General features: G+C 42.1%; 1 protein-coding gene across 2 annotated transcripts in view; it reads right to left on the bottom strand.

The window, feature by feature from the left end:
* NAB1 (NGFI-A binding protein 1) overlaps positions 1 to 14945 on the bottom strand; it is a 60495-nt gene extending 45550 nt beyond the window's left edge. For both annotated transcript variants that reach the window (XM_087707823.1, XM_087707819.1), the window contains exons 1-2: positions 14827 to 14945; positions 2591 to 3424 (exon numbers count right to left, since the gene is read on the bottom strand). In XM_087707823.1, the coding sequence (XP_087563949.1) occupies positions 2591 to 3409 (819 nt within the window). In that variant the 5' untranslated portion in view covers positions 3410 to 3424; positions 14827 to 14945. The remainder of the gene's footprint in view (positions 1 to 2590; positions 3425 to 14826) is intronic.
* Between the last annotated feature and the right edge of the window lie 11505 nt (positions 14946 to 26450).

The raw sequence follows: 26450 nt of genomic DNA on the forward strand, positions 1-26450 counted from the left end.
CAATGTCGGCTGGCGACTCCCCGGGGGAGAGCCTTCTCTGTTGCAGCTCCAGCCCTCTGGAATGACCTCCCCGTGGAGATCCGGACCCTTACTACCCTCCTGGCCTTCCGCAAAGCCACCAAGTCCTGGCTGCTCCAGCAGGCCGGGGGGCTTGTGAAACACCCAGCCCCACGGAAATTGTGAATGTTGCGCCTTTTTTTAAAGTGTTGTCTTGTCTATTTATCCCCTTTCCCTTGTCTGTTGTGAGCCGCCCGGAGTCCTCCGGGAGTGGGCGGCATACAAGACAAATAAAATGAAATAAAATGAAATGAAGAGCTAGTAAACTAGTCTGTCATTTATCCAAAATTGAGGAAATACTCTTAATTGTGCCATCCTATATATGCCTAGTCAGAAGTTAAGCTCCACTGAGTTTAGTGAATGCCAACTCACAAGAAAATGCATAGGAAATTGTATCTTTAACTAGTAAATGTTACACTGAGAATAATATTAATTTTATGCCAATTAATAAATGAATGTACTGCTAATGAAAAACAATCAAAGTAACTATGTACAACAGCATACTACAATCTATGAAAAAAATGAATAAAAGCCAGCTTTTGAAAGCCAGTTATGCTAAGTAGACACCGGGAAATTATCAAAACCTCAAGTGTTTTAACATATACTACATGGTGCCTGTAAAGATAAAGATTGAGGCTGAAAGAGAAACATTTTTATATAAAATGTTCATAATTTTGTTCACAAATTCAACAACATCTTGAACATGTTCAAAATCACCAATGTCAATAGACATATTTAACTCTATTAGATACAGTTACAATTATTTGTTCTCTTGCTTTTTCCAAAGGAAATATTTTATTCTTATTCTCAAAGGGAAATAAATGCATTAAAATTGTGCTTATACAATTGAACAATATACATTTACTCAATTGTTTTACTGCTGTTCAGCAACATCCAATACAAATGGGTATTTCAAAGCATAATTATCTTGAACTTGGGTTTAAATGCTGCAAGGCATCATACAGACATATGGTTTCAAAGAGCTACAGCTGAAGTGAATGAAAGCTTAAAAAATATACAATGAACAGCTGACCATCTCCTTAGGAATGCAAAAGTTCTGTTTGGCGAGAAATCAAAACTCTTGAAGATCCTTTCATCATTGACCAGCATATTTAAAAATCTAAATGCATGAAAAACTAACTTCAGAGCACACTTGAAAATAGATAATTACTAATCAAGCTCCTTATAATAAAATCTCCTTAAAGCAGGGGTGTCAAACTGGCAGCCCACAGGCTGAACACGTCACGCACAGGCCACGCCAACCGCAGCTCCACGAAGGTATGTGACGTGATGGCAATATGACGCAGTGAGTTTGACACGCGTGCTTTCAAGGAAGATATTTAAAATAATCTAAATGTGAATTTAAATGTGAACAGTCAATTTTCAATTACTATTTTCTTTAATACGTCCTCCACGAAAGGACCTAATGTATTACATTTCATTAAAAATATTTCACAATACATCTATAAAAAATAATTTAATAAAAGTGCTTCCTGCCTATAAAATTCTGATTAGTATCAATGTTCCCCTAGCACAGCGATGGTGAACCTTTTTGGCCCCGAGTGCCCAAATCGGAATTTTTGTGCATACACATGGATGTGTGCACGCCGGAACACCGAAGACCAGCTGGCCATCATGTGCATGCCTGGTTTTTGGTCATTTTTCAGGCTGTTTTCAGGCCATTTTGTGGCGCCTACGAAGACCAGCTGGCCAGTGCATATGTGCGTACTGAATCCAGAAGAGCAATTGGCAACGATGTGCGTGCCCACAGGGAAGGCGCTGCATGCTGCATCTGACACGCACACCATAGGTTTGCCATCACAGCCCTAGCAAATTTGATTGGGGTGGTGGTGAAAAAAACCCTTAAGATTTTGAAAAAAAGCTGACTTTACAGTGGTAGAGACTAACTTGATTCTGCATCTAATAACGGCAGCAAGACTGTTGGTGGCGCAATACTGGAAGAAGGAAGACTTGCCTACAACTCAAGAGTGGACATTGAAAGTTACAAACTTAGCCGAGATGGCTAAAATATCGGCATATCTTAAAGATCACTCAAATGAGAGATATAAACGAGACTGGAAAAAATGGATTGACTATATACAAAATAATATGGGACCAAGAAATTCCAGTTAGCCTATGCTTAAGATCAGAAATGATTTAAATTGTTTAAAGTTGGTTCAGCAAGAAGCAGCTAAGGTCAATGTAGAATGTTATTAATTTTTTTTATTTCTTTTTTTTTCTCAATAGATTTTAGACTGTGTTTGTTAGAAATCCATACCGTGTACGGGTTCTGGGAAGTCGGGGGGGGGGGAAGGTGGAGGGGGTTGGGGGAGAGGGTGGAGGGAGGGAGGGGTATATATTAGGCTAGACAAGAATTTGATGGTAAACTAGAATTATTTTGATATACAAGAAATTGTACTTCGATGTCTTACTGATTGAGGAATGATGAAATGTTTGCCTTAAAAGAAATAAAACTTTTGAAAGAAAAAGATTTTGAAAAAAAGCTAGCAGAGAATATTAGTCCCCAATTTACCTCATGAAGGGTGAGATGTTTGCCGTCTTTCCTCTTCGAATCAAACCTCCCATATATTGCACTGTACTTTCTAATCTCTTCTTCTTTGTGAGGGTCCTCATCACTCATTTCAAAGATATGACCAACCATCTTAGCCAGTTTTTTATTGATTTTCAGCATTTCTTTAACTTCATTCAAGTCACTTTTGGGGAGAGTGGAAACCATGCGTTCCACACACTCGGTGACTGACAGAGCCGCAGCTGCATCCAAAGTTTCCGTGTTATCCTTTGGTGAAGGTGGAGAACCAATGTCAGCAGGGGAAAGGCTGTGCTCGCTCTCGGTTCCATGGTGTCCTTGCCAGAGTCTCTGCTCGCTACTGTTTTGCGGCACTAAATTCCCCACTCCATCGGATTTGCCGGGGCTCACACTCTGAACGCAGGTTGTGGCGGCACATTTTGGAATCTTCACATGAGGCTCCCGGGTACTATTATTCCGTTCATAACTATTGCAAGATATTCCCAGCCAAGTTGGTGATCCTTCCGGTAGCTTATATATTGGAATGCTACTGACCGGTAAGGAAGTGAGAGGCTGGTTAAAAAGGCCTGGATTTGTGACCCAGTCTCTCAAAGCTTTCTGCAGCCTTCGGACGTGAAGAGGTTTGCTAGCCATGCCAACCAAGGCCATGATCTCAAGGAACTCTTCTTCACCTGCCTCACACAACTGCTGAACGTCATCCCCTCCCTGCTGAATGAAGGCATCAAAGTAGAACAAGAGATTGGCTTTCTGCAGGATGCGATAAAGCTGCAATTCACCAAGGGTTCTGGGCAAAGCTGTGGCCATTGTGGACCCAATGCCCTGCAAAAGAAGCAGAAGAGCAATCAAATTAATACCAATTTCCAGATAGGCTTTTTTATTCGGTTCCACCACAAAACCGCGTTCGACTAAAGGGCGCTCGACGAAACCGCGTAGCTGACGTCATCAACAGGGTGACAACAGCGCGGAGACAGAAGCACGCTGTAAACGCTAAACCTAAAATTAACCCCTAAAGCTAAACCCCCTAAACCTAATCCTAAACCTAACCCTAACCCTAAACCTAACCCAACCCTAAACCTAACCCTAAACCTAACCCTTAACCTAACCCTAAACCTACCCCTAACCCTTAACCTAACCCTAAACCTAACCCTAACCCTTAACCTAACCCTAAAGCTAACCCTAAAGCTAACCCTAAACCTAACTCTTACCTTAAGTTGAATCGGCTTGCTTTCAAAGCGCTATTTAAAGCGCCCTTCTTTCTCCGCGCTCGCTGTTGTCGCCCTGTTGATAACGTCAGTGACGCGGTTTAATCGGGCGCGGCTTAGTCGAGCGCGGTTTTGTCGTGCCACGTTTTTATTCAATGTAAATGCATTCTTTATGGGTGGGCTTAGCAGAAGGAGGACAGGATTAAAGTTGGTTAAAGTTGTGTTGAACTGACCAAGTAGTATTTGGCAAATTGATGTCTCAATTTTTCATCTATGGGGGGGACTACTTAACAGGGCAGTTATAAGAAAAACAAAATAAAGCAAGTAAAAAATCTTTCAAAAATGGTGAAGTGTCTCATTAAAGCAGATCTGTCTTTTTGCAGACTCCTGCAACCACTTCATAAATTGTTCTCAGCTTTTATTTGCAGCCTGGCTCATGCAGTGGATATATATTTACCAACCCGCAGAGCCAGCTAACAGTAGCTTATGAAACAATCACACAAACCTTGAAAATGACATAACTGCTTTACTGATTCAAAAAGAGAATCGGTGCATCGCAAAGCAACTCTTTCAAAGGATTTGCACAGCCCTAATATCTAACAATAGGTATGGCCCATAAATATAAAGAAAAGGACAGCTGTTAGATTGGGAAATAGAGGGCTTTTCCCCACACTTGTACCTCTGATCTATTATTTGTAAAATATAAATAACTTACCAAATTACATTAGGTAAAGGTAATGTGTAAACTGTAACTTCAAGGCTTATTGTGATCTCCTAAAATGACTCCAGTGTTCATAATATCTAACACTTTCGCTTAGCCTTAGAGTTTGCTACTGTTGATGTTAATAATAACATTAATACTTTAATGGCATTGCTTTAGTATTATTTTATGGTTTTATTGCATGCTGCCCAGAGTCACATTCTATGAGATGGACAGCTATACAAATATGATCTATAAATTAAATAAACAAATATTGTAGAAGCCAAAAGGATCTTTCCCTTCCATTTCACTATATCTTCAATGCTATTATACTGTACCGGTATGATACAGCTACGCTAGATTATAGCCATATAAAAACACTGCAAAAAAAGAATTCTCAATAATCTCCAAATATTAATTCCAGCTTTCCAAAGAGCTATTCCAGTACCTGTAACCAATGTTTGAAAAGATTTATTTAAACTGCTTTTATGAAGGAGATAGATATTTTTGGAGTATAAGACGCACCCTTTTCCCTAAAAAAAGAGACTGAAAATCTGGGTGCATCTTATACACTGAATACAGCATTTTTGGCCTCCTGAAACCCCACTCTCTTCAAAATGGCTGTGCATAGCCTTCAGGAGGCTTTCAGAGTGCTCCTGGATGGTGGGGAGGCAGAAATGAGCAAAAAACAGGCTGTTTTTTTGCTCAATTTTGCCCCCCCCCAAGAGCACTCTATATGCCTCCTAAAGGCTGTGCATGCCCTTTTTTTGACAAAAAACAGCCCGTTCTTACAAAAAACGGGCAATTTTTGGGAGGTCTGCAGAATGCAAAAACCTTTTTTTTAATTTGCCTCTTCGAAATCTTGGTGCGTCTTATACTCCAAAAAATGAGATATGTTATAAACATAAATAAATAAATAAATTCTCAATCCCCTCTAATTAGTAGTGATAAGTGTTCTGCTTGCATAACCTCAGTTCTGTATGCCACAGTGAACCACTACTTCAAGTACTTTTCCCTATAAACATGTTGCCACTTAGAGATAAGAAAAGAGGTGAAAATTGAAGAATAAAAATGTATTATTTTATAAAGTGAAGAGAAACAGTTGTAAAACGTTACCTTTTTCCCATCTATTTCTCCTAATCAGCTAATTAAATAAAGACTCATCTAAATACAGAAAATGAAGAATTTCAAAAAGACTTCAAAACCGGTACAAAAGTTAATGAAACCAAATACATTTATAAGACATTAAAACCAGATTCAACTTGTGTCTGATGGATTAAGAGCATACGTCTAAGTGTCACCTGACAAAATTTAAATCCTGGTAGATTAAACCTAAACATACTTACATATAAAAATAAGGTTTTAATCTGGTAACAAATTCCATTTAATTAAATAGGCTCTGAGGTGAGCAATGCATAACGCTAACTAAGTTTTAATATGCATTCGATTGTATGATTTTAAACACAGAGGGGAACTGCTCAGATGATGGAAGAGCAAATAATATATTTTCATTCTAACTCTCATTCCTGCATTTTGTAAATAGAAATAATCTAATAGAGAAGACTTTTATTAATAGTACATAGTATTAAATATATAACCTGGAGAACTTTATCATTAAAGCAAATTTAGCTTTGTGCAGACATTCCTTTAAAATGGATCGAAATTACATATATTCTAGTGCTGAAAAGAACAACAGTCATCCACATTCATAGATCCTCCTTTACAAATATGAATTAAGGTGGAGGCTAAAATCTGGTCAAACCTAAAGCCATTTACATCAGACTTAATGCAACATCACCCTCTGTTCCTATTTGATTCTGTTCTTTCTTTATACAAGACAAACCCAACTACAGAAGAAGAAAAAATTGGCTTTTTACAGATCTATTCTTAAAAGTGTGCAACAATATCTGTATGTATCATTTGGCTGAAGGTTTTATAAAGACTGGAAACTACTGAAGAAGTGAGTAAATTAGGGGAATATTCTGGCTTTTTGCTATTGCCGACAATCAATAAATGTGTGTGAAAAGGTAGATTATTTGGATTCAGAAGAAAAAATAGTGCAAATGAGAGAAATTTAAGCATCTGTAATTTTTCTCTGAAATCAACAGAACTTTGAAAACGATTAAATATATAAACCTACACGGGTCTATTCAAATTCTAAGTAGACTGAATGGTGTTTCTCAAACGGAAGCAAATTTAGGATTTTCTGATCAAAGATACAGGAAGTTCTCGACTTAACAACAGTTTGTTTAGTGACAAGTTCGTAGTTACAAAAGCACAGAAGCTGTAATTTTTCACATTTACAACAGTTGCAGCATTCCCATGTTCAAAATTCCCCATGTTCAAAATTCCCCATGTTCAAAATTCAAGTGCTTGGCCACTGACTCATATTTCTGATGGCTGCAGTGTCCTATGCTCATGGAATCAACTTTTTGTGACCTTCTGACAAGCAAAGTCAATGGGGAAGCCATTTAACCATTAGCAACCATGTTACTAACTTAATAACTGCAGTGATTCATTTAACAATTGTAGCAAGAAAGGGGGGGGAATAGGATACAACTTACTTAACAAATACCTCATGTAGCAACAGAAATTTTGGGCTCAATTGTGTTCGTAACCTGAGGACTAACTATATCACCGTGCTAAATTTGATCCAGAGCGTAAACCAAATATCATCTTTATTTAATTCCTTTCTAAAATTACAATTCTAACTTGCATTTCTTATTGGAACTCAAAGTCCTCTCAATTAGCCTCAGACTCACAGTGCTCTGACATAGGTTGGCTGAGAGGGTTGACTGAGTCAACCATATCTAGCGAAGTAGCATGCTCAAGTATTGTCCGAGTCCCAAACCAGTCATCTCAATCACTACGCCAGACTGCTCAACTCTAACTGATCTCAGCCCCTAATCATGCTAATTAATAGATGAAGGTTTTGAAAGATGGCGAGTGGTGTTGTTTCTTTTTTTTAAATCAAACCACTTTTGCTCGTCTCATAAATTTGATGTTTAGGTAGTATTTGATTTGTGATGGCAACTGGTACTGAAATTGCCATTCTAAGCAATGCAATTGTAATGTCACGTGATCACACTGCTTAGCAATGGCAGTTCCAGGAGTTTCTGGTTGCCAAAATGAGGACCACACACTTAGTTAAGCAAGGACTGCATGTGACTGGGACTTCCAAGTTTCTGCAGGCTTCCCCATGGGTATTGCTTGTGAGAAACCAGCAGGGAGTGCCAAAAATTATGATCATGTGACTACAGCCCACATCGAGATCAGAACCACAGGCCATGATCACGGGGACACTGTGATGACCAAACTACAGTGCTGAATAAATAGACATTAAATCAGGGCTGCCTGGATTTGAAATAAGCTCTTACTTCAAGATTAATTTCTACTAATTTGGGAGTCCAGCAGATACAACAGAGGTGTGTTGTGGGCCTAATGATAACTGTGGCTATTGCACTGCAAGGGTCACATGCATTGTAGACTTGCTATTCTGTCTTTTCTAGGTTCGCGGCGGTCCCCGCGAACCGGTTGGTCGGCAAACCCGGAAGTAAGTAACTTCTGGGAACAGCGAAGGGCCCACCCGCCCACCCGCGCTCCTTACCGGTCTTTGAAGGCTTCTGCGCTTCCACACAGAAGCATGGCACATACAGCGCCTGCGCGATTCTCCGCGAGCAGCTGGATGGCTCATACAGCGCCTGCGCGATTCTCCATGAGCAGCTGGAGCATCACGCAGGCGCTAAGACGCATGTATGAACTGCGCGCGTGCACGAGGACGCCACTGCCTCTGTTCCAACCGAACCAGTTGGAACGGGATTAGCAACCCACCACTGGTTCAGGCCTATCTTCAGTATCTGTGGTGGGATTCAGGCAATTCGCACCACTTCAGGAGAACCGGTTGTTAACTTTCTGAGCAGTTTGGTGAACCGGTCGTTGGAAGAAATCATTAGGGCAGAGAACCGGTTCTTAAATTATTTGAATCCCACCACTGTTCAGTATGTATAACAAGGCTAAGCAGCAATTTTTTAGCAATACATTTTTGGCCAAATAAATTTGAAGCTAAGCTGTTGTTTCAATTCAGAATTTTAAATACGGAGAAGAATTTACCAGGTGCCCTAGGAAAATATGATTAACAACTAAGGGCCCACATTTAACACATCAAGTAATCATTTACCTCATTTCACGACAACACAGCCTACTTTTATGATTCGCCCCAAAGTTTCTTGATGGAAAAAGAAGAAGATACACAATAAGGTGGGGGGGGATGACTCCAAGAATGTCAAGCTGTGCCATGCCAGGATCTGGGAACCAAATCTCTACCATTGGCTGACTCAGAGCAGATAGAACTCCCAAAAGAAGCTATGCCAAGACGCCTCGCATAACTATTGATAGCTGCATTGAAGATTGGGCATGGCGTCATCTTTGTCAGATATAGGGCTGACAGTGGAAACCCCATGGTGACACCACTCATCGCCTGCTCAGAAGCACAAAAGCAGTCATTATTCGAACCTAAGTGTTATTCTACAGTTGTGTTCTAAACTGCAAAGTGCTCGAAAGAAACCTACATCTATACCAGCTCAGCAGACTTTCATCTCTCAAGAGCAACGCCTGTCAACCAAAGACAATGACAGGATTCACTGATAATTAACAATCAAGTGTCTTACATGTATGTGTGAATTAGCTGTCATCCAAATTCTTTTCACACATTTCTGCATGAAGGGGGGGGAAAGCACATTCAAAAGAGCAACAGACTCCTATCTTTAGCTGCTGCCCTGATGCTGAACAGTTTCTGCTGATCGAAAAGAAGGCAATTACATTTAAACTTTCAGGCATAAAGATTTTGCCTGACCCTAAAAACCTTTATACAGATTCCCAAATTCCTAATAATGGACCACATGCAAATGTCTCCACTCCCAGCTTCCCCATTTAAGATAAGTCTTGTAGAATAAAGGTAGGATGGATCCAGGAAAAGCTGTAACACAAGAGGGGCATAAATAAAAACTTGCCCTTGCAGCTTGTCTGAACATTCTCTGGGTCATAATAAGGGGGGGGGACCACCGCTTTTATCAATTATACATTCACAGGACCTCAAACACCATTTTATGCTCCTGTAACCCACCTTTTAAAAAAATGCTTGAACCCTTAGAGCAGTGTTTCTCAACCTTGACAACTTGAAGATGTCCAGACTTCAACTCCCAGAATTCCCCAGCCAGCGAATGCGAATTCTGCGAGTTGAAGTCCGGACATCTTCAAGTTACCAAGGTTGAGAAACACTGCCTTAGAGACGAAGTGATAAACTCTGCTACATGCATGCTTATCCTGTCAAATCAGCCTTTTGAAAAATCCCCCCTCTCACTCTGTGAGAGGGAGAGGTAGAGAGAGAGAGAGGGAGGGGAACAAGTATTTGAGATATTTTGAGTAGATAGTTTCCTCCAGATGAAAAGATACATACCAGGCCCTACTTCTGCCCAATTTGTATGACCTTTTTGCTGTTAATTTTGTTGTCTTTCTACTGATTTTGAGAGGCAACAGCAAAAATAAGGTTAGGAGCAAAAAAATCTGAAATAATTAGTCTAAATCAGACTGTCAAGTGCAAAGATCAATCGGACGCTTCTAAACTATGTTACAAGACAAATATTAATAAAACAAAATAACACACAATGTTATAGTAGCATTCTGATAGTACTGTCCTAAAAGTGGCTATTCCAAAGTTAAAAGAGTTAAGTTGGAACATCCCAGGTTCTGTAGATCAGTGGTCCCCAACCCCCGGTCCGCGGACCGGTGCCGGGCCGTGGAGTACCTGGCACCGGGCCGCGCAGCGGCCGGGGGCCATGATCGCTGCAGCGGCCGGGGGCCATGATCGCTGCAGCGGCCGGGGGACATGATCGCTGCAGCGGCCGGGGGACATGATCGCTGCAGCGGCCGGGGGACATGATCGCTGCAGCGCAAAGGCTCCTGGGCCGTGCGCAAAAGCTCCTGGGCCGTGCGCAAAGGCTCCAGGGAAGAGAGCCCCGCGCAGGTACGCAATCAATGTGTCGTCGCGAACAACCCCTCCCACCCCTGCGCGCGCTCAGCGGGCCACGGTAAAATTATCAAAGGCTGACTGGTCCGCGGCGATAAAAAGGTTGGGGACCACTGCTGTAGATGGTTGCAAAAAGACAGGTAGGAGCTATCTAACCAATAGTGGTAGAAATATTTGGTGTTATCAAATGAAAAGAAGAGATCCTCCCACCAATCCTTTCTCAAGACCTCTAGCATGACCATTTTTAAGGATAATAATAATAATTCTTTCAGCCAAAAGATGACTGTAGGAAATAAAGGTGCTTGCATGTTGTGCGTGAAAACTGGAGGGAGGAGGCGTTTCTGCTGCGATGTGGCTCATGTGGGCGAATTATTGAGAAGAAGAACTCTTGGTGTGGGTTGCTAGCAGTGGGATGAACATACATTAATCAGCCTTCTAAGTCTTTCATGGTGGCAAGAGATGCTGTTTGAAATGCTAGAAAATTTGCCATCAAAGTTCAGAAAGAAAATACCACTAAAAGGACTTTTTTTTCCTTTCAAAAGGTGAAGCCTGACCCCAAACTCCACAAAAAGAAGCTAACATAAAAGCATCCGTCTTCAAATGTGTTCCAGCGGCAAATCTTTGCATCGTTAAGATGTTTCAGATCAGATTCTCCTCTGATTCATCTGTAATAGGAATGACTGAGGACAGAGGGGAAAGGGAAGGAAACAAAACAGATAAAAGGTTTGTATCTCCCCCCCCATCCTCCCCCCAGATCTGTACAGGTGCTGGTTGACAAATTAAAGTTCATTTCCATTTTAATTTGGCTCACTTCTCCCGCCTTAGTTAGGAAACTTAAGTTAAATGGAAGATAACAAACAAAACTTAACAGCAATAGCTTAAGTGACACAGATTTTTCTATAAGTGCTTAGAAAGCAAACGTTTAATATAGGACTGCTATGGGAAGATTCCACTGGATACGGAGAGGTATCAAATGCCAATAAATATTTCTTGGTACTACCACAGAGAGGGGAGCAAATTCCAAGCTTTAATAATGAATAATCCTACTAGCCGACTGCTTTCCCAATCTAATACCAATACCAGGTTTTATACAAATGAATAATTTCTCCATAAAATGAGTTGAACCTATTTCAGAAGGAATAGTACAGCAATATTTCCACACAGCCATTTAGCTTTACTACCCTGGCACAAGCTCAGAACCTCTCACCTTTATTAAAAGAGTAATTATCTCCCAAGAGAACTTTCCCAAAATATTGATTTCAGCAAGTACATGTCTCCAAAAGGTCTCTTTAAAGTGACTATGCTTTGGACAGTTCTTTATTTTCCACAATAATTAGAAGCTACATATTTTAACAACCTTTCAGCAGCCTCATATTTTTGAATTAAATATTCCAAGTGGATGACTATTAATGTAAGGGCTTTTGGCCCCGAAACGGACAAGAATCAGTTTTATATGACACTGATATCTTATTGCTAAACTCATGCCCTTTCATTCAGCCTCAAGATGTAAAGAACAGTGTGCATATTTTTCCTCTAAACTTATAAACACAATACTAAAATCAATTAAAGGACACGGTGGTTCAGTGGCTAAGACTCTGAGCTTGTCGATTAGAAAGGTTGGCAGTTCAAATTCCTAGCACGCATAACGGAGTGAGCTCCCGTTACTTGTCCCAGCTTCTGCCAACCTAGCAGTTTGAAAGCACGAAAAAAGGCAAGTAGAAAAATAGGATGGGAAGATAACAGCACTTCATTTGCCTTCAGCATTTAATCATGCCAGCCACATGACTATGGAGACGTCTTTGGACAGCGCTGGCTCTTCGCCTTTGAAACGGAGATGAGCACTGCCCCCTAGAGTCAGAAACGACTAGCACATATGTGCGAGGGGAACCTTTACCTTAAAACCGATCAAACTTATTTCCAAATGCAGGGGTCAGAGTGATATCTCGATCCATTCATTCTCATTCTCTCTCTCTAAGACCAAGTGGTTATTTTGGGAGGAGGAGGAGGAAGAAAATAAGACCCTGTGTTATTTTCAGGGACACACAGCATTTAGACCTGGGTTCCACCAGTGTTCCTCCTCTCCACAAAATAGCAAGCTACTCAATACAAAAATAAGATTCTTTTAACAAATGAAATCAATATGAAGAGAGGATGAAGCAATTTTAAGATTTACTGACAATTCTACAGAGATCTTTAAATGTAATGATACAGTTTCAACTGTCTACCAAATTTGTATTACATTTTTTGTACACTGCATATTTTTGCAATATTATTTTTGTAGCAGAATACAGTAATAACCTTTCTATAATTATGCCTGAATGTGCACTTAGATACAGCTCAAATATCTATTACCTACCAATTACCTCAACTATGGATGTAATTTGGTAATATATCCAAGAGTCCCTACCTTAAATATTTCAAATACTCAAAGTATTCAAGTACTGTAAATAAGACCTCCTAAATTGAAAAGCTGAACTGTGTATATCATTTTCTATCACACTTTTAGTTGTGCTATGTCCCCAGACACTTAAGGGAGAGAAGGGGAGGGGGGAGGCAAGAAATCAGAATTTTCTCAAGAAAGCATTTTATCTTGGTTTTGACTTGCAAGGGGACAGCAGTATTACCATGCCTACTGAAACATGTCTGAGTACCATACTGATAGTGGAACTCAAGTTTTAAAACTGAATTAAAGATGTTCATATATATGTATGTATGTATGTGTGTGTGTGTGTGTGTGTATATGTATATGTATATGTATATGTATATGTATATATATATATATATATATATATATATATATATATATATATATATATATATATATATATATATATATATATATATATATATATATATATATATGGAAAGATAGCCTCAAAAGTAATCCCCACCCCAAGTTTTAAATATATAAAAATGTGCACCAAAGGTAAGTTTCCTAATTCTGAAGATGTTCAAAGCTTATTCAAACAAATGTTAACCAGATCGGCAACTAACTAAGGTTCGCTATCCATATCAAGTCAAAGATCACAGACAAGCACATCCTTATCTATAATTATTTACATAATGTGGTAAAAACTCCTTATTTTGCAATGTTTGGGTTGTATACCATCTCTCCCAACTTTTAGTGAAGACAATGCAAGAATGTTTCAGTACTTTCCGCCCACGCCCTCACCCTTCCCCCCCCCCTTCTTTTTGCATTGGATTTCTCTGGGAATTATCCACACGCTACCCACCCACACACGCATCCTCGCTCTCCTTCCGGCAATCTACAGCGGCAGGAACCAACTGCAGAGCCGGAGTGGTGCAAACACAGCCTGCTAGGCGAGAAAGAGGCAGGGCGCTTCTATATTCCCTTCGCCCTCCCCCCCTCCTCTTACAAACGCAACTCTGCCTAATACACCCATTTAATTTAGAAGGAATCCCCCACTTAGCCTCCCTGTTACTTGCTCCCAGGTAAAATGCGCAGAGGAATTGCGGCCCCGTTTCAGACAGGCCGCTGTCCCCATCAGTTTCGCTTCTGATTAAATACGGCTCAAAGAAACTCGCACGGATGTTACCTGTGCACGTTGCCCGTCCGGGTTTCATCTAGAAAGGTTTCATCCCCACCTGCCACCCAAGCTGGTTCGCGCATTTTTTTTTTTTTAACCGGACGTTGACTTAACTCGGGGCGAGTTAAGAAGTACGCGCGCAAGTTTGCAAGCCGCGCAAATCGGGCTGCAGGAGGAGACGCCGAATTCAAGACAACCCGTTTCAGTTTAGAAACCCGAAGCGCGCGCGCGCACGCCCCTTACTCCAGCGATCAACATGATGCTTAGGATAAAAGTAAGGATCGCGGCTGAAAAAACATGAAAAACGAGATCTGCGATTTTCATGCTATTTCTTCCGGAGTGCATCATTATTAAACCCACGGGGGGGGGGGCAATTTCACTACTCCCAGCAACTTGCAACGACTGAACGCAGCTTGGCTTAAAAGAGCTCTCCCCCCCCCTCCCCGCCCGGTCCTGCAATGCTCGTTTCGAAAGATGCCAGCCGAAACCTCCGGCACACGCAGCGACCCCCACAACGCATTCTGTGTTTAGCGGGCGCCGGAGCCTCGGAAAGTCGCGCCAAGGCAAACGACCAGGCGAGCGAGGAAAAAAAGCGCACGCGGCGCCAAAGGGTGCGCCGCCGCGGAGCTTTCGGACTGCGCCGCCCCACCGCCTTCGGAGTTGGAGCGGAGCGAAGCTGCCGCTCCGCCTGGAAACTCCCGGGAGGCGATCGCCAAGCACCAGGTGAGATCCGAGTCCTTCCTTACTTGTCTCCAGGACGTCCTTGCAGCCGCCGCCGCCGCCGCCACTGTTCCTGACTGACGTCCCGGCCGAGGAGGCTGTTGGTCTGAAGTTACGGCCGAAGTCCCCCTCGCCTGCGGCCAAGCTTTTCCCTTTCCATCAGTGGGTGTGTGCTGCTTCCGCCGCCTCTCAGGCTTCGCTCTGACCCGCAAGCCCGGAGCGCGGGAATGGCTGCCGCTCTGGCGGCGGCGGGAGCAGAAGCAGCAGCCTCCGCCTCCTCCTCCACCGCTGCCACCGCCGCCGCCTCCTCCTTTCCTTCTCCTCTGCCTGCGCATCCGCGGCCCCCTCCCGCGCGCCGTCACATGGGGAGATTCCGCTCTTGCTCCCCGCCTGCTCCTGCTCCCCCCTCCCACTCGCGGCCGCGTGACGCAGATCCTGGCGTGGGCAGCGCGGGGCCGGGGGCGGCGGCTGCTCCTCCTTGGCTCGGCGGCCCTTGCCTGGAACAGAAGGCAGGAACCGCCCCGAAGGAAGCACTTGGCAGCCGAGCAAAAGGGAGAGGCGGCCCCAGGGGGCTCGCCAGTGAGGAGGGAGCAGCGGCCCGCCCCTAAGCGGCTGGCTGCCTCTACTTCAGGGGAGCAGTGAGGGCGTTGAAAGGACGTTGAAAGGACGCCCAGCTTCTGGGGAGAGGCGGTGGCGTGGGCTCCTCTTCCCTGTGGGAGAATGTAGAATGGGGGTAGGTCTCATTCAGCAGCGGGACGGTTTTAAAGTTTGGCCATGCTTGGATGCCCGCGTTGAGTCACCGCCCCAGCAGAACCGCAGCTTCCTAATGGGTTTTATTTTCAGGGCTATTATTATTTTGGGTGGGTAATCTTCTATAGTTAGATTCTCAATCTAAGACTGGTGGAAACTTAATAATTCAAGGGCCTAAGAATTAGTATTAAGGTACTGTCTTAAGAATCAGTTTCAAGCAAGGTGTTTGTGTGTGTGTAAAATTAGGGTGTTTGAGTCTGATAAATTCCATACGTCCAGATATCAATTGCTCTCATGACAACGGATTTCTTTTTTCCATAAGTGTTCAACTTCAATCTGCTAGCCCTGGTAGTTCATCATTTTTTCCAATTATTTTTTCATCTATCCTAGGGTCACCTGGAAGAGCATCGTCAATGAACCAGGCATTCTTCATTTCAATAACTGATATGAGACCTGTTATGAATAAGATGCCTATGTGGAGCTTAAAAGTCCCATAAGATCTTTACCCGTTCATTATCCAAAACCTTCTCTACTTGATGGATCCCAGTAGTTTTACGACATTTTCAGATTCAAACCTCAGGCCAAGTTGTCAATGAAGAATTCTGGCAACTTAGTCATAATGTTGCTTGAATTCAGTTGGTGAAATTTTGCTGCAGCCACTGATCAAATGGTCAGTTGCTTTATCCTTTTTACTATAAAGTTGACATTTGCTGTTCATTGCATGTTGAATTTTCACTTTTATGCAATTAATTGGCAAAGCTTGTTCTTGACCTGCTAAAATAAAGCCTTCAGTTTCTTTTTTCAACACTCCTGATCTTAACCAACTCCCTGCTGGATTTTTTTTGGGGGGAGGGGTTATCACTTTTTCTTTTTCTTTCAAGTTTTGATTCTTTGTTGGGTTCTTCTTCCAATGAGCAGATCTGTATTCAATTGCTTTTTTTCTATAGTCATAGAAAAGGCATAGAAATTGTTTCCAAGGGCTTTCCTTGATCCACTGCCTTGGCCTTCATATGTATTGAATTCTTCTTAAAGATCTTAGTTGCCACTATTCTGAACATTTGTGTCTCTGCAGGTTAGTTAAGATGTAGTATGTTCATGCAAATAATAAATGTCAGTAGTATTTGTTCCCAGAAAATATACATAAGTGGTTGATTTATTTGAGGAGTCCTATCCAGGGCTGTTCAAAGGTGAATTTTTAATTCTTGCTTAAAACCGGTACCCAACCCCCGGCAGTGGTCCACCACATGCCAGAAACTGTGCCTCGCGAACAAGAGAAACTCCATCCAGCGATGCAGGCAGCACAAGAAACCATACACCACTCCGGTCCATGGAAAACCCTCTCTCCATGGAGCTGGTCCCTTGTGCCCAAAGGGTTGGGGGCCGCTGACCTAAAATGAGTAGAGAATTGCAGTTCCTTCTTCGTTTCCCCTTTATCCCTCTGCTTCTCGTCTTATGAATGCTTTCAGAGAAAGAATTCAAACACTTTATCCAACAATGCATACATTTGTAGCACATGTCTAATTATACAAGTTGCACAGATTCTAGCAACAGGCTAAAGGTTTTATGCTCATATTAACCCCAGATAATATATTATTTGGTCTTTTCAAGCTTGTGCCTGTTTCTGCATTGTATTTTTCAGTTATTTGTCCAGCTTTCAGTTTCTTATTTTTAACTAGTTGCTTCTTTCTAATTTTGTTTCTGAATATTCCTATCTTCTTATTCTGGCATAAAGTCATAAAGCCACCACCTTCCAATTAAAGCAGAAATGTTTATGTGACAGTAAAGTTGCAGCATCTGAAAAAAACATTCCTTTTGAAAAGAGAAAATGATGATTTTCATTAACTTGGTTTAAAATAAAATAATGACAAATATATTCCAAAAATTAATATAACCTGTCATTTATAGAGCACACCAAGAAACAATGAGTTCGTTAACAAAACTCCTGTTCATGTGAACCTGCTAAGTTTCACTTTTTTTCCAAATGTATTTTCCAAATGATTTTATTTGATTCCATTGAGACTGTTCTAATCCATATACAGTAGAACCTCTGGTCATGAATGCTTCTGACCACGACCAAATCGGGTTATGACCAAAAAATTCATATATATTTTTCAGGGCCAATTTCCCTTCTGCGCCATTTTTTTTTTGTAAGCACAAAATTACCACAATTAGATTCGGGTCACGACCAAATCGGTTTGTGGCCAAAGTTATGGAACAAATTATGGTTGTGAGTCATAGTGAAATCAATTGGCAATTTTCTGAATATTGTCTGATAGGGTTGTGTCACAGCAGATGACAGCACTTAGCAAAGAGTGGATTTATTTGTTCGCTTGTTTGTTTTTCTTGAGCACCTAGGGATCCAATCTAAAGCTCTAGTGCCCATTCATTGCAGGTGGCCATCAGGGCTTCAGCTGAACTAGGTAGCAGATTCTTGGGAACAGCCCCAAGTTCCCTCTGGAACCCAATTGGGTCTGTTGGTCATCTTGGCCAGTTTGATGAGTCTGACCTCCCTGCAGTAAAGGGCAGCATCCGAGAACCACCAAGGAATCATCTGACCATGATGGGACCAAGTCTCTCCCAATTCTAGATCACATTACCACTACTCTCACACCTAGATCAGGCCTTGGATGACCTGAGACAAGTTGATGGTTGTGATGGTGGCCATGAACATTCACGTTTCCTCAGACCTTGCACCCCAAGGAGGGAAATACCAGCCTGGAGGTTTGTACATTGGCAACAATCTCAACTTTATCCTAGAGCCCATCTTAGCAAACAGGGTCTTACACCTGACAATCTGTGCAATAGCTTCTGGAAGAATCATGATGATCACTCAGAGAACATGGTTGATGCCACATCCACCGCATAGGCATATTTCCTGGAGGGAAATGCCACCTAGAGAAGAACTAGGCATAATTCCTACGGAGAAATATCCCCCTCAGAGGTCTACTGATAGAGATGTAGCATTGAGATCAGAGGGCTGGAATATACCACCGGAACACCCATACCCAGGGCATATTCTGTGAGAGTAACCTGACTCCTGTCTCCCTGTTACTCCTTTTCCCAGGAACAATTTTCTTAGTAATTATCACTGACCAAAAAAGTGAGTAGTAAATCTTAAAAGAGGGTGGAGTGGAGAAGATGGATTGACTATATTCAAAATAAATATGGGACTAAGAAATTCCAGATAGTTTATGACTGAAGAAACAAGGAATGATATATAGAGTTAGCCTAACAAAAGAGGAGTTAAAGCTCAAATGAAAGATGATACTAACTTTCTTTAAGTTTATTTTAGAACATCTTTTTTAAAGATGTATACCCTGTATTTGTTCTGGGAAGTCGGGGGGGGGGAGGTTGGGGAGGGTTGGGGGGGGCAGGGGGAAAGGTAAACATTTGCAAAAGTTTTTTTTCTAAAAATTTTCAATAAATTTTTTTTAAAAAGAGGATAGGGGTTCTTTAAAACTTTTTGAAGTACAGCTGTACATTTAATATTTCTAGAAAAATATTACATTACAAGCAATTGCATTTTTCTTGTCTTCTGAATGCTGCTTTTGGCAGCATCAAAGAAATACCGAGAGGATTGGTCTTCTTGTTAATTGTGGCTATACTTTATTTAAAAAACATTGTAATGCTTTTAAGGAGAACACTGGCTGTACTTGAGTTTCATCTTCATTTTCCCTCTTGATTTAAAAAAAAAATGTCCTAAGTTTTCTGCTTCCTTGCTTTAATGTCTTTCATCACCATGAAACTCCTAGCAAGTTTTTCCCAGTATTTTTAATCCTGCAATGCCAGATTCTCTTTCCAAGCAACATCATATGAAACAACATAAGCCTTGGCATATGTTGGAAACTGGTTGGCTATTCATAGTTTCCAATCTCTTTTAGTCAAGTTGAAGTCTTGGCAATAATATAAAAGTGCTTTTCCCCGTGGTCTTCTTCTGCTTTCCCATTCTAGTCTACTCTCCTAATATTTCTTGGTACTCTTCCTTCCTAGTTCCCACCCAGCATACATCACAAAATACAATTAATAACGAAGGGGTTTATGTTGGGCAATTCTCAGTTCTACTGCACTTGCACCTGTCCCATAAACTGAAAGTGCTTTATAAAAAGTCAGACTGGTGTTCAAGACAATTTACTATGGGATTGATCCAGAAGAGAAATCAATCAAATGCCATTTGTATCCAAAAGAGATTTATAGCCTGTGGAGTTCAAGACAGAAGTGTCCATGAAGAGTCAACAGCAAAAAAAGGTAATTGCAAATGAGCGAACAAAGCTCCCATCTCTTTTTAAGATACCCTGCTTTGATTACCCCTGTTGTGACTACCATTTTGTTGATTACTGTTGCACACCCCCAGATTCCTTGGAGATTCCCCTATTTCAAAGACTAGAATAGTTCCTTCAATTGAGTGGTTCTGTATGGTTCTATAAACAGCCTAAGTAGGGACATGCAGTCAGGGGAGGCAGGGGAAGCAGTGCCTCACCACTGTCATCATGAAAAGAAAAAAAATGTAAAAGGAAAAAGGCTGAGGTAGTTGCTGCCAGAGTCACAGTGGATGACTCTGCTTAATGCTTAACTGTTTAAAAAAGCCTCTAACAAAATGCCCTCTACAGGGGGTGGCAGGAGAAAGAGATGCCTCATTTAGTCTGACTTTATGATCACTTGAGCAGAGCTAAGCAAGGGTTAAAAGCCGAAAAATTCCTGACGTAATGAGGCATGTCGTCCTCCTGCCTCCTGTAGAGGGGCTGTTTAGAGGCTCTGGGAGCAGCTATGTCAGTCTGACCTCAGAGCTCATGCCTTTTTCCATTTACAGTTTTTTTTCTTTTCATGATGGCAGGCAAGAGCAGAGTTGAAATCCTCTCTGAAACAGCTGGAAAAGGTAAGTGTGTGGGGAGGAATTCAAAAAGTTTGATTGCATGCAGAGGCACGTTGCCTTTTCAAACACACACACACACACACACACAAACAGCTGGATAAAAGTATATAAGCCCAGCTTCACTGATTACAAGTTTGAAAAGGCAATGTGGCTCCACCTGCAATCAAAGGCTTGGATCGGAAGGCAGCAGGGGAATGGGGGGAGTATGGCAGAGGAGCTGCTTTCAGCCATTGGGAAATATATCCAATCCAACTTCGTGTTTGTTTGAGAGAGAGTGAGTGAGTGAGGGATCCAAATTCTCTGTGTGCGTGTGTCTGTTTGAGAGAGGGGGGGAGAGAGGGAGGAAGGAGGGGGAGGGAGAAGAAAAAGAATGAAGGAAAACTTATTTCGTAAAGGAGAAAAAATGCTGTCGTTTTAAATCAGAACTGAGCATGCCTGGCTGTGAAATTCTGGGAGTTGAAGTCCACAAATCTAAAAAAATTTGAAACACCTGTGTCAGTGCCTCACCAGCCATAAACCTCACCGCACGTCACTGCTTCAAGCTGGTTACAATATCTGTTCCATACCATTTTGCCTCTGTTAAGCTTGCCCTGATAAATTGGTATCTAGGATTTAAAAAAAAAAACATTTGGAATAGGCTGATCTACAAAAATAGTTCTGTAATCTGATTCTTAGGTAAATGTCTCCACTTGGGGACACACTAGATATTTATTTTATCAAATCACACACTACTTCATGGGTCCTCAAACTACGGCATGTGGGCCACATGCAGCCCATCAAAGCCATTAACCCGTCTTGGGCAGGACCATGAGGCTGCCCCACCCACATCGCCCCGGCCACTCTTTGGCCAAGCGCATGACTTACCTTTGCAAGCCCTGCGGGCTGGAATTGAAAGGTAAGGTCAACAATTTTGGCTGCAGAGATGTTTTGAAGGCAGGGGAGGTGAAAAATGGGGCACACAAATGCCCCAGGAGGCCAAAAAATGGGCATAAATGGCCCGTTTTTCACCTCCCCAGCTCCAGAATATAAAGAGAGATGGATATGATAGATAGATAGATGATAGATGATAGATAGATAGATAGATAGATAGATAGATAGATAGATAGATGATAGATAGATAGATAGATAGATAGATAGATAGATAGATAGATAAGATAGATAGATAAGATAGATAGATAGATAGATAGATAGATAGATAGATAGATAGATAGATAGATAGATAGATAGATAGATAGATAGATAGATAGAAGATAGACAAACAGACAGACAGAGGGGGGAGAGAGGGAGGGATGAGACAGAGATTTCTGAAGCTCCTTGGGGATGAGAAAAAATGGACCACTAGACTCCTAAACAACTGAAAAAAACGATCTAGTAAAAAGAAAAGGCAACCAAAAGAGCAAACTAAAAATGCAAACAAAAGCAAATAAAACATCCCCAGGAGCAAAATAAATTAAAGTTTAATTTGTGTGCCTTGTTCAATGGATTGTTAAATTGGCCATGCCCACCCAGGCACATGACCACCCAGCTGGTCCAGCCCCCCAACGGTCTGAGGGACCGTGAATTGGCCCCCTGTTTAAAAAGTTCGAGGACCCCCGCACTACTTCATCATATTTAAAAATATCAAACCAGCATTATACAAATAAGTTCCTTCTAAATGGAAGCAGTGGATTTGACACAAACATATTTGCAATTACAAGGATTTTTTTCTGGAGGTCAGTGATTCCCATGATGAATGCCAAGGTAGGTCAATGGGCTTCAGCTGAAAGGGTTTGGGAAGAACTTGTTGGAAGAAATGTCCTTCTGGGTTCAGTTCCAAGTGGGGAAAAAGACACTGGATTCATGGAAGTTGCTTGGAAAGGCGGTTTATTGATGATGGACAGGACCACATGGTTTGAAGTTCTGGGGAAAAAAATGGAGATCATATGCCTTGAAGATCTTGAAGAAAAAAAGGCAGAGATGCTGAGAGTAGCTGGGTTTTATGTCCTCTCTGGGCTTTTGAATTTGAGGTTGCATTCTGATTGGTTGTCAGACTCCCATGGGGCAATGCATGTCTTTTGAGCCCCAAGCTTGGTTGAGTTGTTGTTGGGTGATGATGTAATGAAAGGGCTTTGGAATTCCTATTATGGCTCTGCCTGAAGGAGGGAGATCTTTCTTACGTACAATAGTCTGGCTCGGGCCTTAATGGTCCATTGACAAAATGGTGGTGAGCTTCTGCCTCCCTTTTAGGGGAAATATTCTGGCCTTTTAATATTTCCTAAAATATTTCTCTTTTCTAGCAGAGGGGTGGGTGCTGACTTCCTACAAACTGAACTGGGCTTTGACAATCCCTTCTCTGCCCTTCTCCTCCTCCTTCCTTTCCTAATGCAATATCCAATTAATTTTGCAAGTTTGGGGCATCTGCAGCTGTTCTTTCCCCTCAGATTGGCTGTTGGATTGTTTTTCTCTGATGCCTAAATCAATGCTAAAATCAAAGGAAGTTGACTTTGCAATCCAGGTACTTTGTCTTTAATTTCCTGAAAAAGGAAAACAATGGGCAGATGCAGAAGGCCTGTTTTTAGCTTGGCTAAATCAAGCGTTGCTCTTTCAAAGTTTCTTTTCTTTGAATCATTTCCTCTAAAAAGCAACTGTCTCTCTCTCAATAATCTTCTATTTTGCTGTTTTCTCATTTTAACAATGTACCTCCCAAAACTTAAGTCTCCCTGTGTGTATGTTTCTTCAGTCATTCGCATTGATAGAAAAGGATACAAATATATTTATGCTGTAAATATACACTCAGTGATGGGATTCAATTTTTTTTTACTACTGCTTCTGTGGGCGTGGCTTGGTGGGCGTGGCAGGGGAAGGTTACTGCAAAATCCCCATTTCCTCCCGATCAGCTGGGACTCGGGAGGTAGAGAATAGATGGGGGTGGGGCCAGTCAGAGGTGGTATTTACCGGTTCTCGGAACTACTCCAAATTTCCACTACTGGTTCTCCAGAACTGGTCAGAACCTGCTGAATACCACCTCTGAATACACTGCTGAACATGCACAAACACACCGACACAGATATTTTTGTAATGCTTCACAAGGCAGAGAAGATGCTTTCATTTCTTGCTGACATTTTGAAACATTTTGCTGCTAACATGAGGTGGGATTTATTATTGTATTTTTAATGGGGGGAAAAAGACAAGAATATCAACATCACTGCTTATTATTTTAATACTTGTATATATAAATGTTATGCTTTGCTTGACACTGATAGACAACACACCTTTCTGTACTGATAGGAATACTTATTCTAAACCTTTGCTGAGTTTGTATGGCCCTTTTGTCGTTAATGCCGCAAGGAAAATAATCAGAGGTGTTGCGAAAACATCTGCCAAAGGGCATTTTTTAATGGTGAATGCAATCCATACTTAAGACACTTCTACAATCAGTGGGAATTGTATGGAAATGGAGCTTTATGCATAGAATACTTGTTCGTGTGTTTCTTTTCCTTTTCTTTTGCTAACTTCAGGGGTGGGTTGCTAATCCCGTTCCAACCAGTTCGGTTGGAACGGGGCCGGCGGCGTCCTCGTGCACGCGCGCAGTTCACGCATGCGTCTTAGCGCCTGCGCGATGCTCCAGCTGCTCGCGGAGACTCGCGCAGGGGCTGTATGTGCCATCCAGCTGCTCGCGGAGAATCGCGCAGGCGCTATATGTGCCATGCACCTGCGTGGAAACGCAGAAGCCTTCAAAGACTGGTAAGGAGCGCGGGCGGGCGGGTGGGCCCTTCGCCGTTCCCGGAAGTTACTTACTTCCGGGTTCGCTGACCAACCGGTTCGCGGGGACCGCCGCGAACCAGTTGAAACCCACCCCTGCTCTGGAAACTATTTCATGTGATCCTGATACTCACTTCAACCTGTGGCAGCAGCTTTCTCACAGCAAATGGACCAGCCTGCTATTTGCCACCAGCTTCTAATGATGAATAACACCACTTTTGTTTTTGGTAAATGTGTCCGTGGATTAGTGATGATAGGTAGCCCCAAGTCAATGGTTCCTGGTAATGCACATGACACTTGCACTTGGGACCAGCCTGCTCCTAAGGCATCTTCACCACTCAAGGATTGAAGTTATTGTACTGGCTTGAAATATCTGGATGACCACCATCGCAGCAAGAAACAGGGAAATTATTATCTCTTAGGTAGTATCTGTTAGCAGTCTGGATTTTTTTCAGCCTGGATATGGTAATCCTGCCTAAGGACATATTAAACAATGCAGTGTAAGAGTGGCTGGATGGGAAGATTTTGTGCTGAGGACATAGGTGTAAGACTTCCATCACTCCTGGTCTTCCAGGAAGGCAATCTATTCTTGGAGCAGTGAATTGGCTTCCGAACTTTCTAGATTTTGAAGCAAAATATGTCAGTAAAATTCAGTTTGGAAAGCTTCTTGGAACTGCTTTTCTTGGAAAGCCTAGAGAGTATGCTTAGCCTACTAAAGAGATAACTGAGGGAGATAAAAGCCCTCAAATATATGAAGGGTTGTCATACACAGAAGAGAAGTAGATTTATTTTATATTGCCTTGGGACAAGAACCAATGGATTAAAACTACAATAAAGGAGACTGAGGCTAAATATAAGGAGGCATGTCCTGAGCTATCAGCCAGAGGAATAGTATTCATATAATGTGATATATTCTCTGTGGATGGTCTTCATACACAGGCTGGGTTAGACATGCTTTAAGCTGCATGGGCTTCAATTCCCAGAACTCCCTGAGCCAGCCTTCTTCAGTTCTGGAAGTGCAAAGGGATGGGAGGGGGCAGTCAGGGCAGTCCCTGGCCCAGCCTTTTCTGAACCCAAGGTCCTTCGGGTATGTGGCCATTGCTGAGATTTCATTGAGTTGAAGGCCATTCATCTAGAGTAGGGGTGTCAAACTTGTGGCCCACGGGCTGGATGCGTCATGTGCAGCCACACCCACCCCAGCTCCATGAATGCGAAAAACGTCACGAAACATCATGTGACAGCAATGTGATGTCACGAGTTTGACATCCATGATCTAGAGCAAGGATATTTTGAAACTCCTTGCAGCACAGCTAACAAAGGCAGAATGTTAGGATTAGAAAGCAGCCCCTCACCCAAGATTCAACACGGGACAAAAGCCATTAGCCACAATAGGAATTACCCAACACAAGACCCTTCATTGCACAACCCCCAGAACAGCCCAAATGTCAAAGTCACAGAAACCTATAAAAATCCATCCACTCATTCAACCATTTGTTAAGCTGCCCTAGAACTTCATGCTGTCTTGGTGGTTCTGTTCAATAAACCAACTGTCCAATCGGCCTCCATGTTGTTTCCAGTTTCTTTCTCCTGGCTTTGAACTGAACTGATATTTCTTCCAACAGTACAGTATAATGTATTAAGTTAGCCTAAAAGAGCTACAGTACCCATCATATCTCAGGAAAGATCTAGGAAACCCTTGTGCCTGAAATCCTGGAAGCCCAGGTGTGACTCTTTTTTTGTGTATCTAAGGTGAAGTAGGTCAGGGCAAGCTGAGGCAAAAATCAAACAGGTACTCTGAATTGCTATTGCTGGTGCTGAGCTCAACAGTTTTACAGGGCCAGATGGAAACTTGTTCCTCACTGGTACATCTTGTGCCAGCCACGCCAGGAGATGCAACACCAGCCTTTGTACGTTATGATGTGGGTGGGAAATAGTTCCCACGTCCAGAGATGCTTCTTATAACCATCTATTTTAGTCTTGCAAGAGGCTACTGGGACCACTTATTTTAGATTTTGGGGGTTCAGGAGGACTTTCACCGCCATATGACAATCTGGAGGCAGCTCATTGCTGCAACAATGGTCAGGCTCCAGATATCATTTTAATAATACGCAGGTGAACTCTTCCCTCATTGGAAACTTTTGTATCATCTTGGCCTGCCAAAGAGTTTGACAGCCTGTCACGGACATTGTGCGAAAGTTTCCAGGGGCGACTCCAAATCTGTCAGAAACAATTGCTAAGGAACTTATGTGTCACATTTCTAAACGAGATTTATGTATTTCATAGATTTAC

This window comes from Thamnophis sirtalis, unplaced genomic scaffold (assembly GCF_051295495.1).
Source record: "Thamnophis sirtalis isolate CommonGarterSnake01/CBP01778 unplaced genomic scaffold, rThaSir2_p1.2 scaffold_1, whole genome shotgun sequence".
Classification (NCBI taxonomy): domain Eukaryota; kingdom Metazoa; phylum Chordata; class Lepidosauria; order Squamata; family Natricidae; genus Thamnophis; species Thamnophis sirtalis.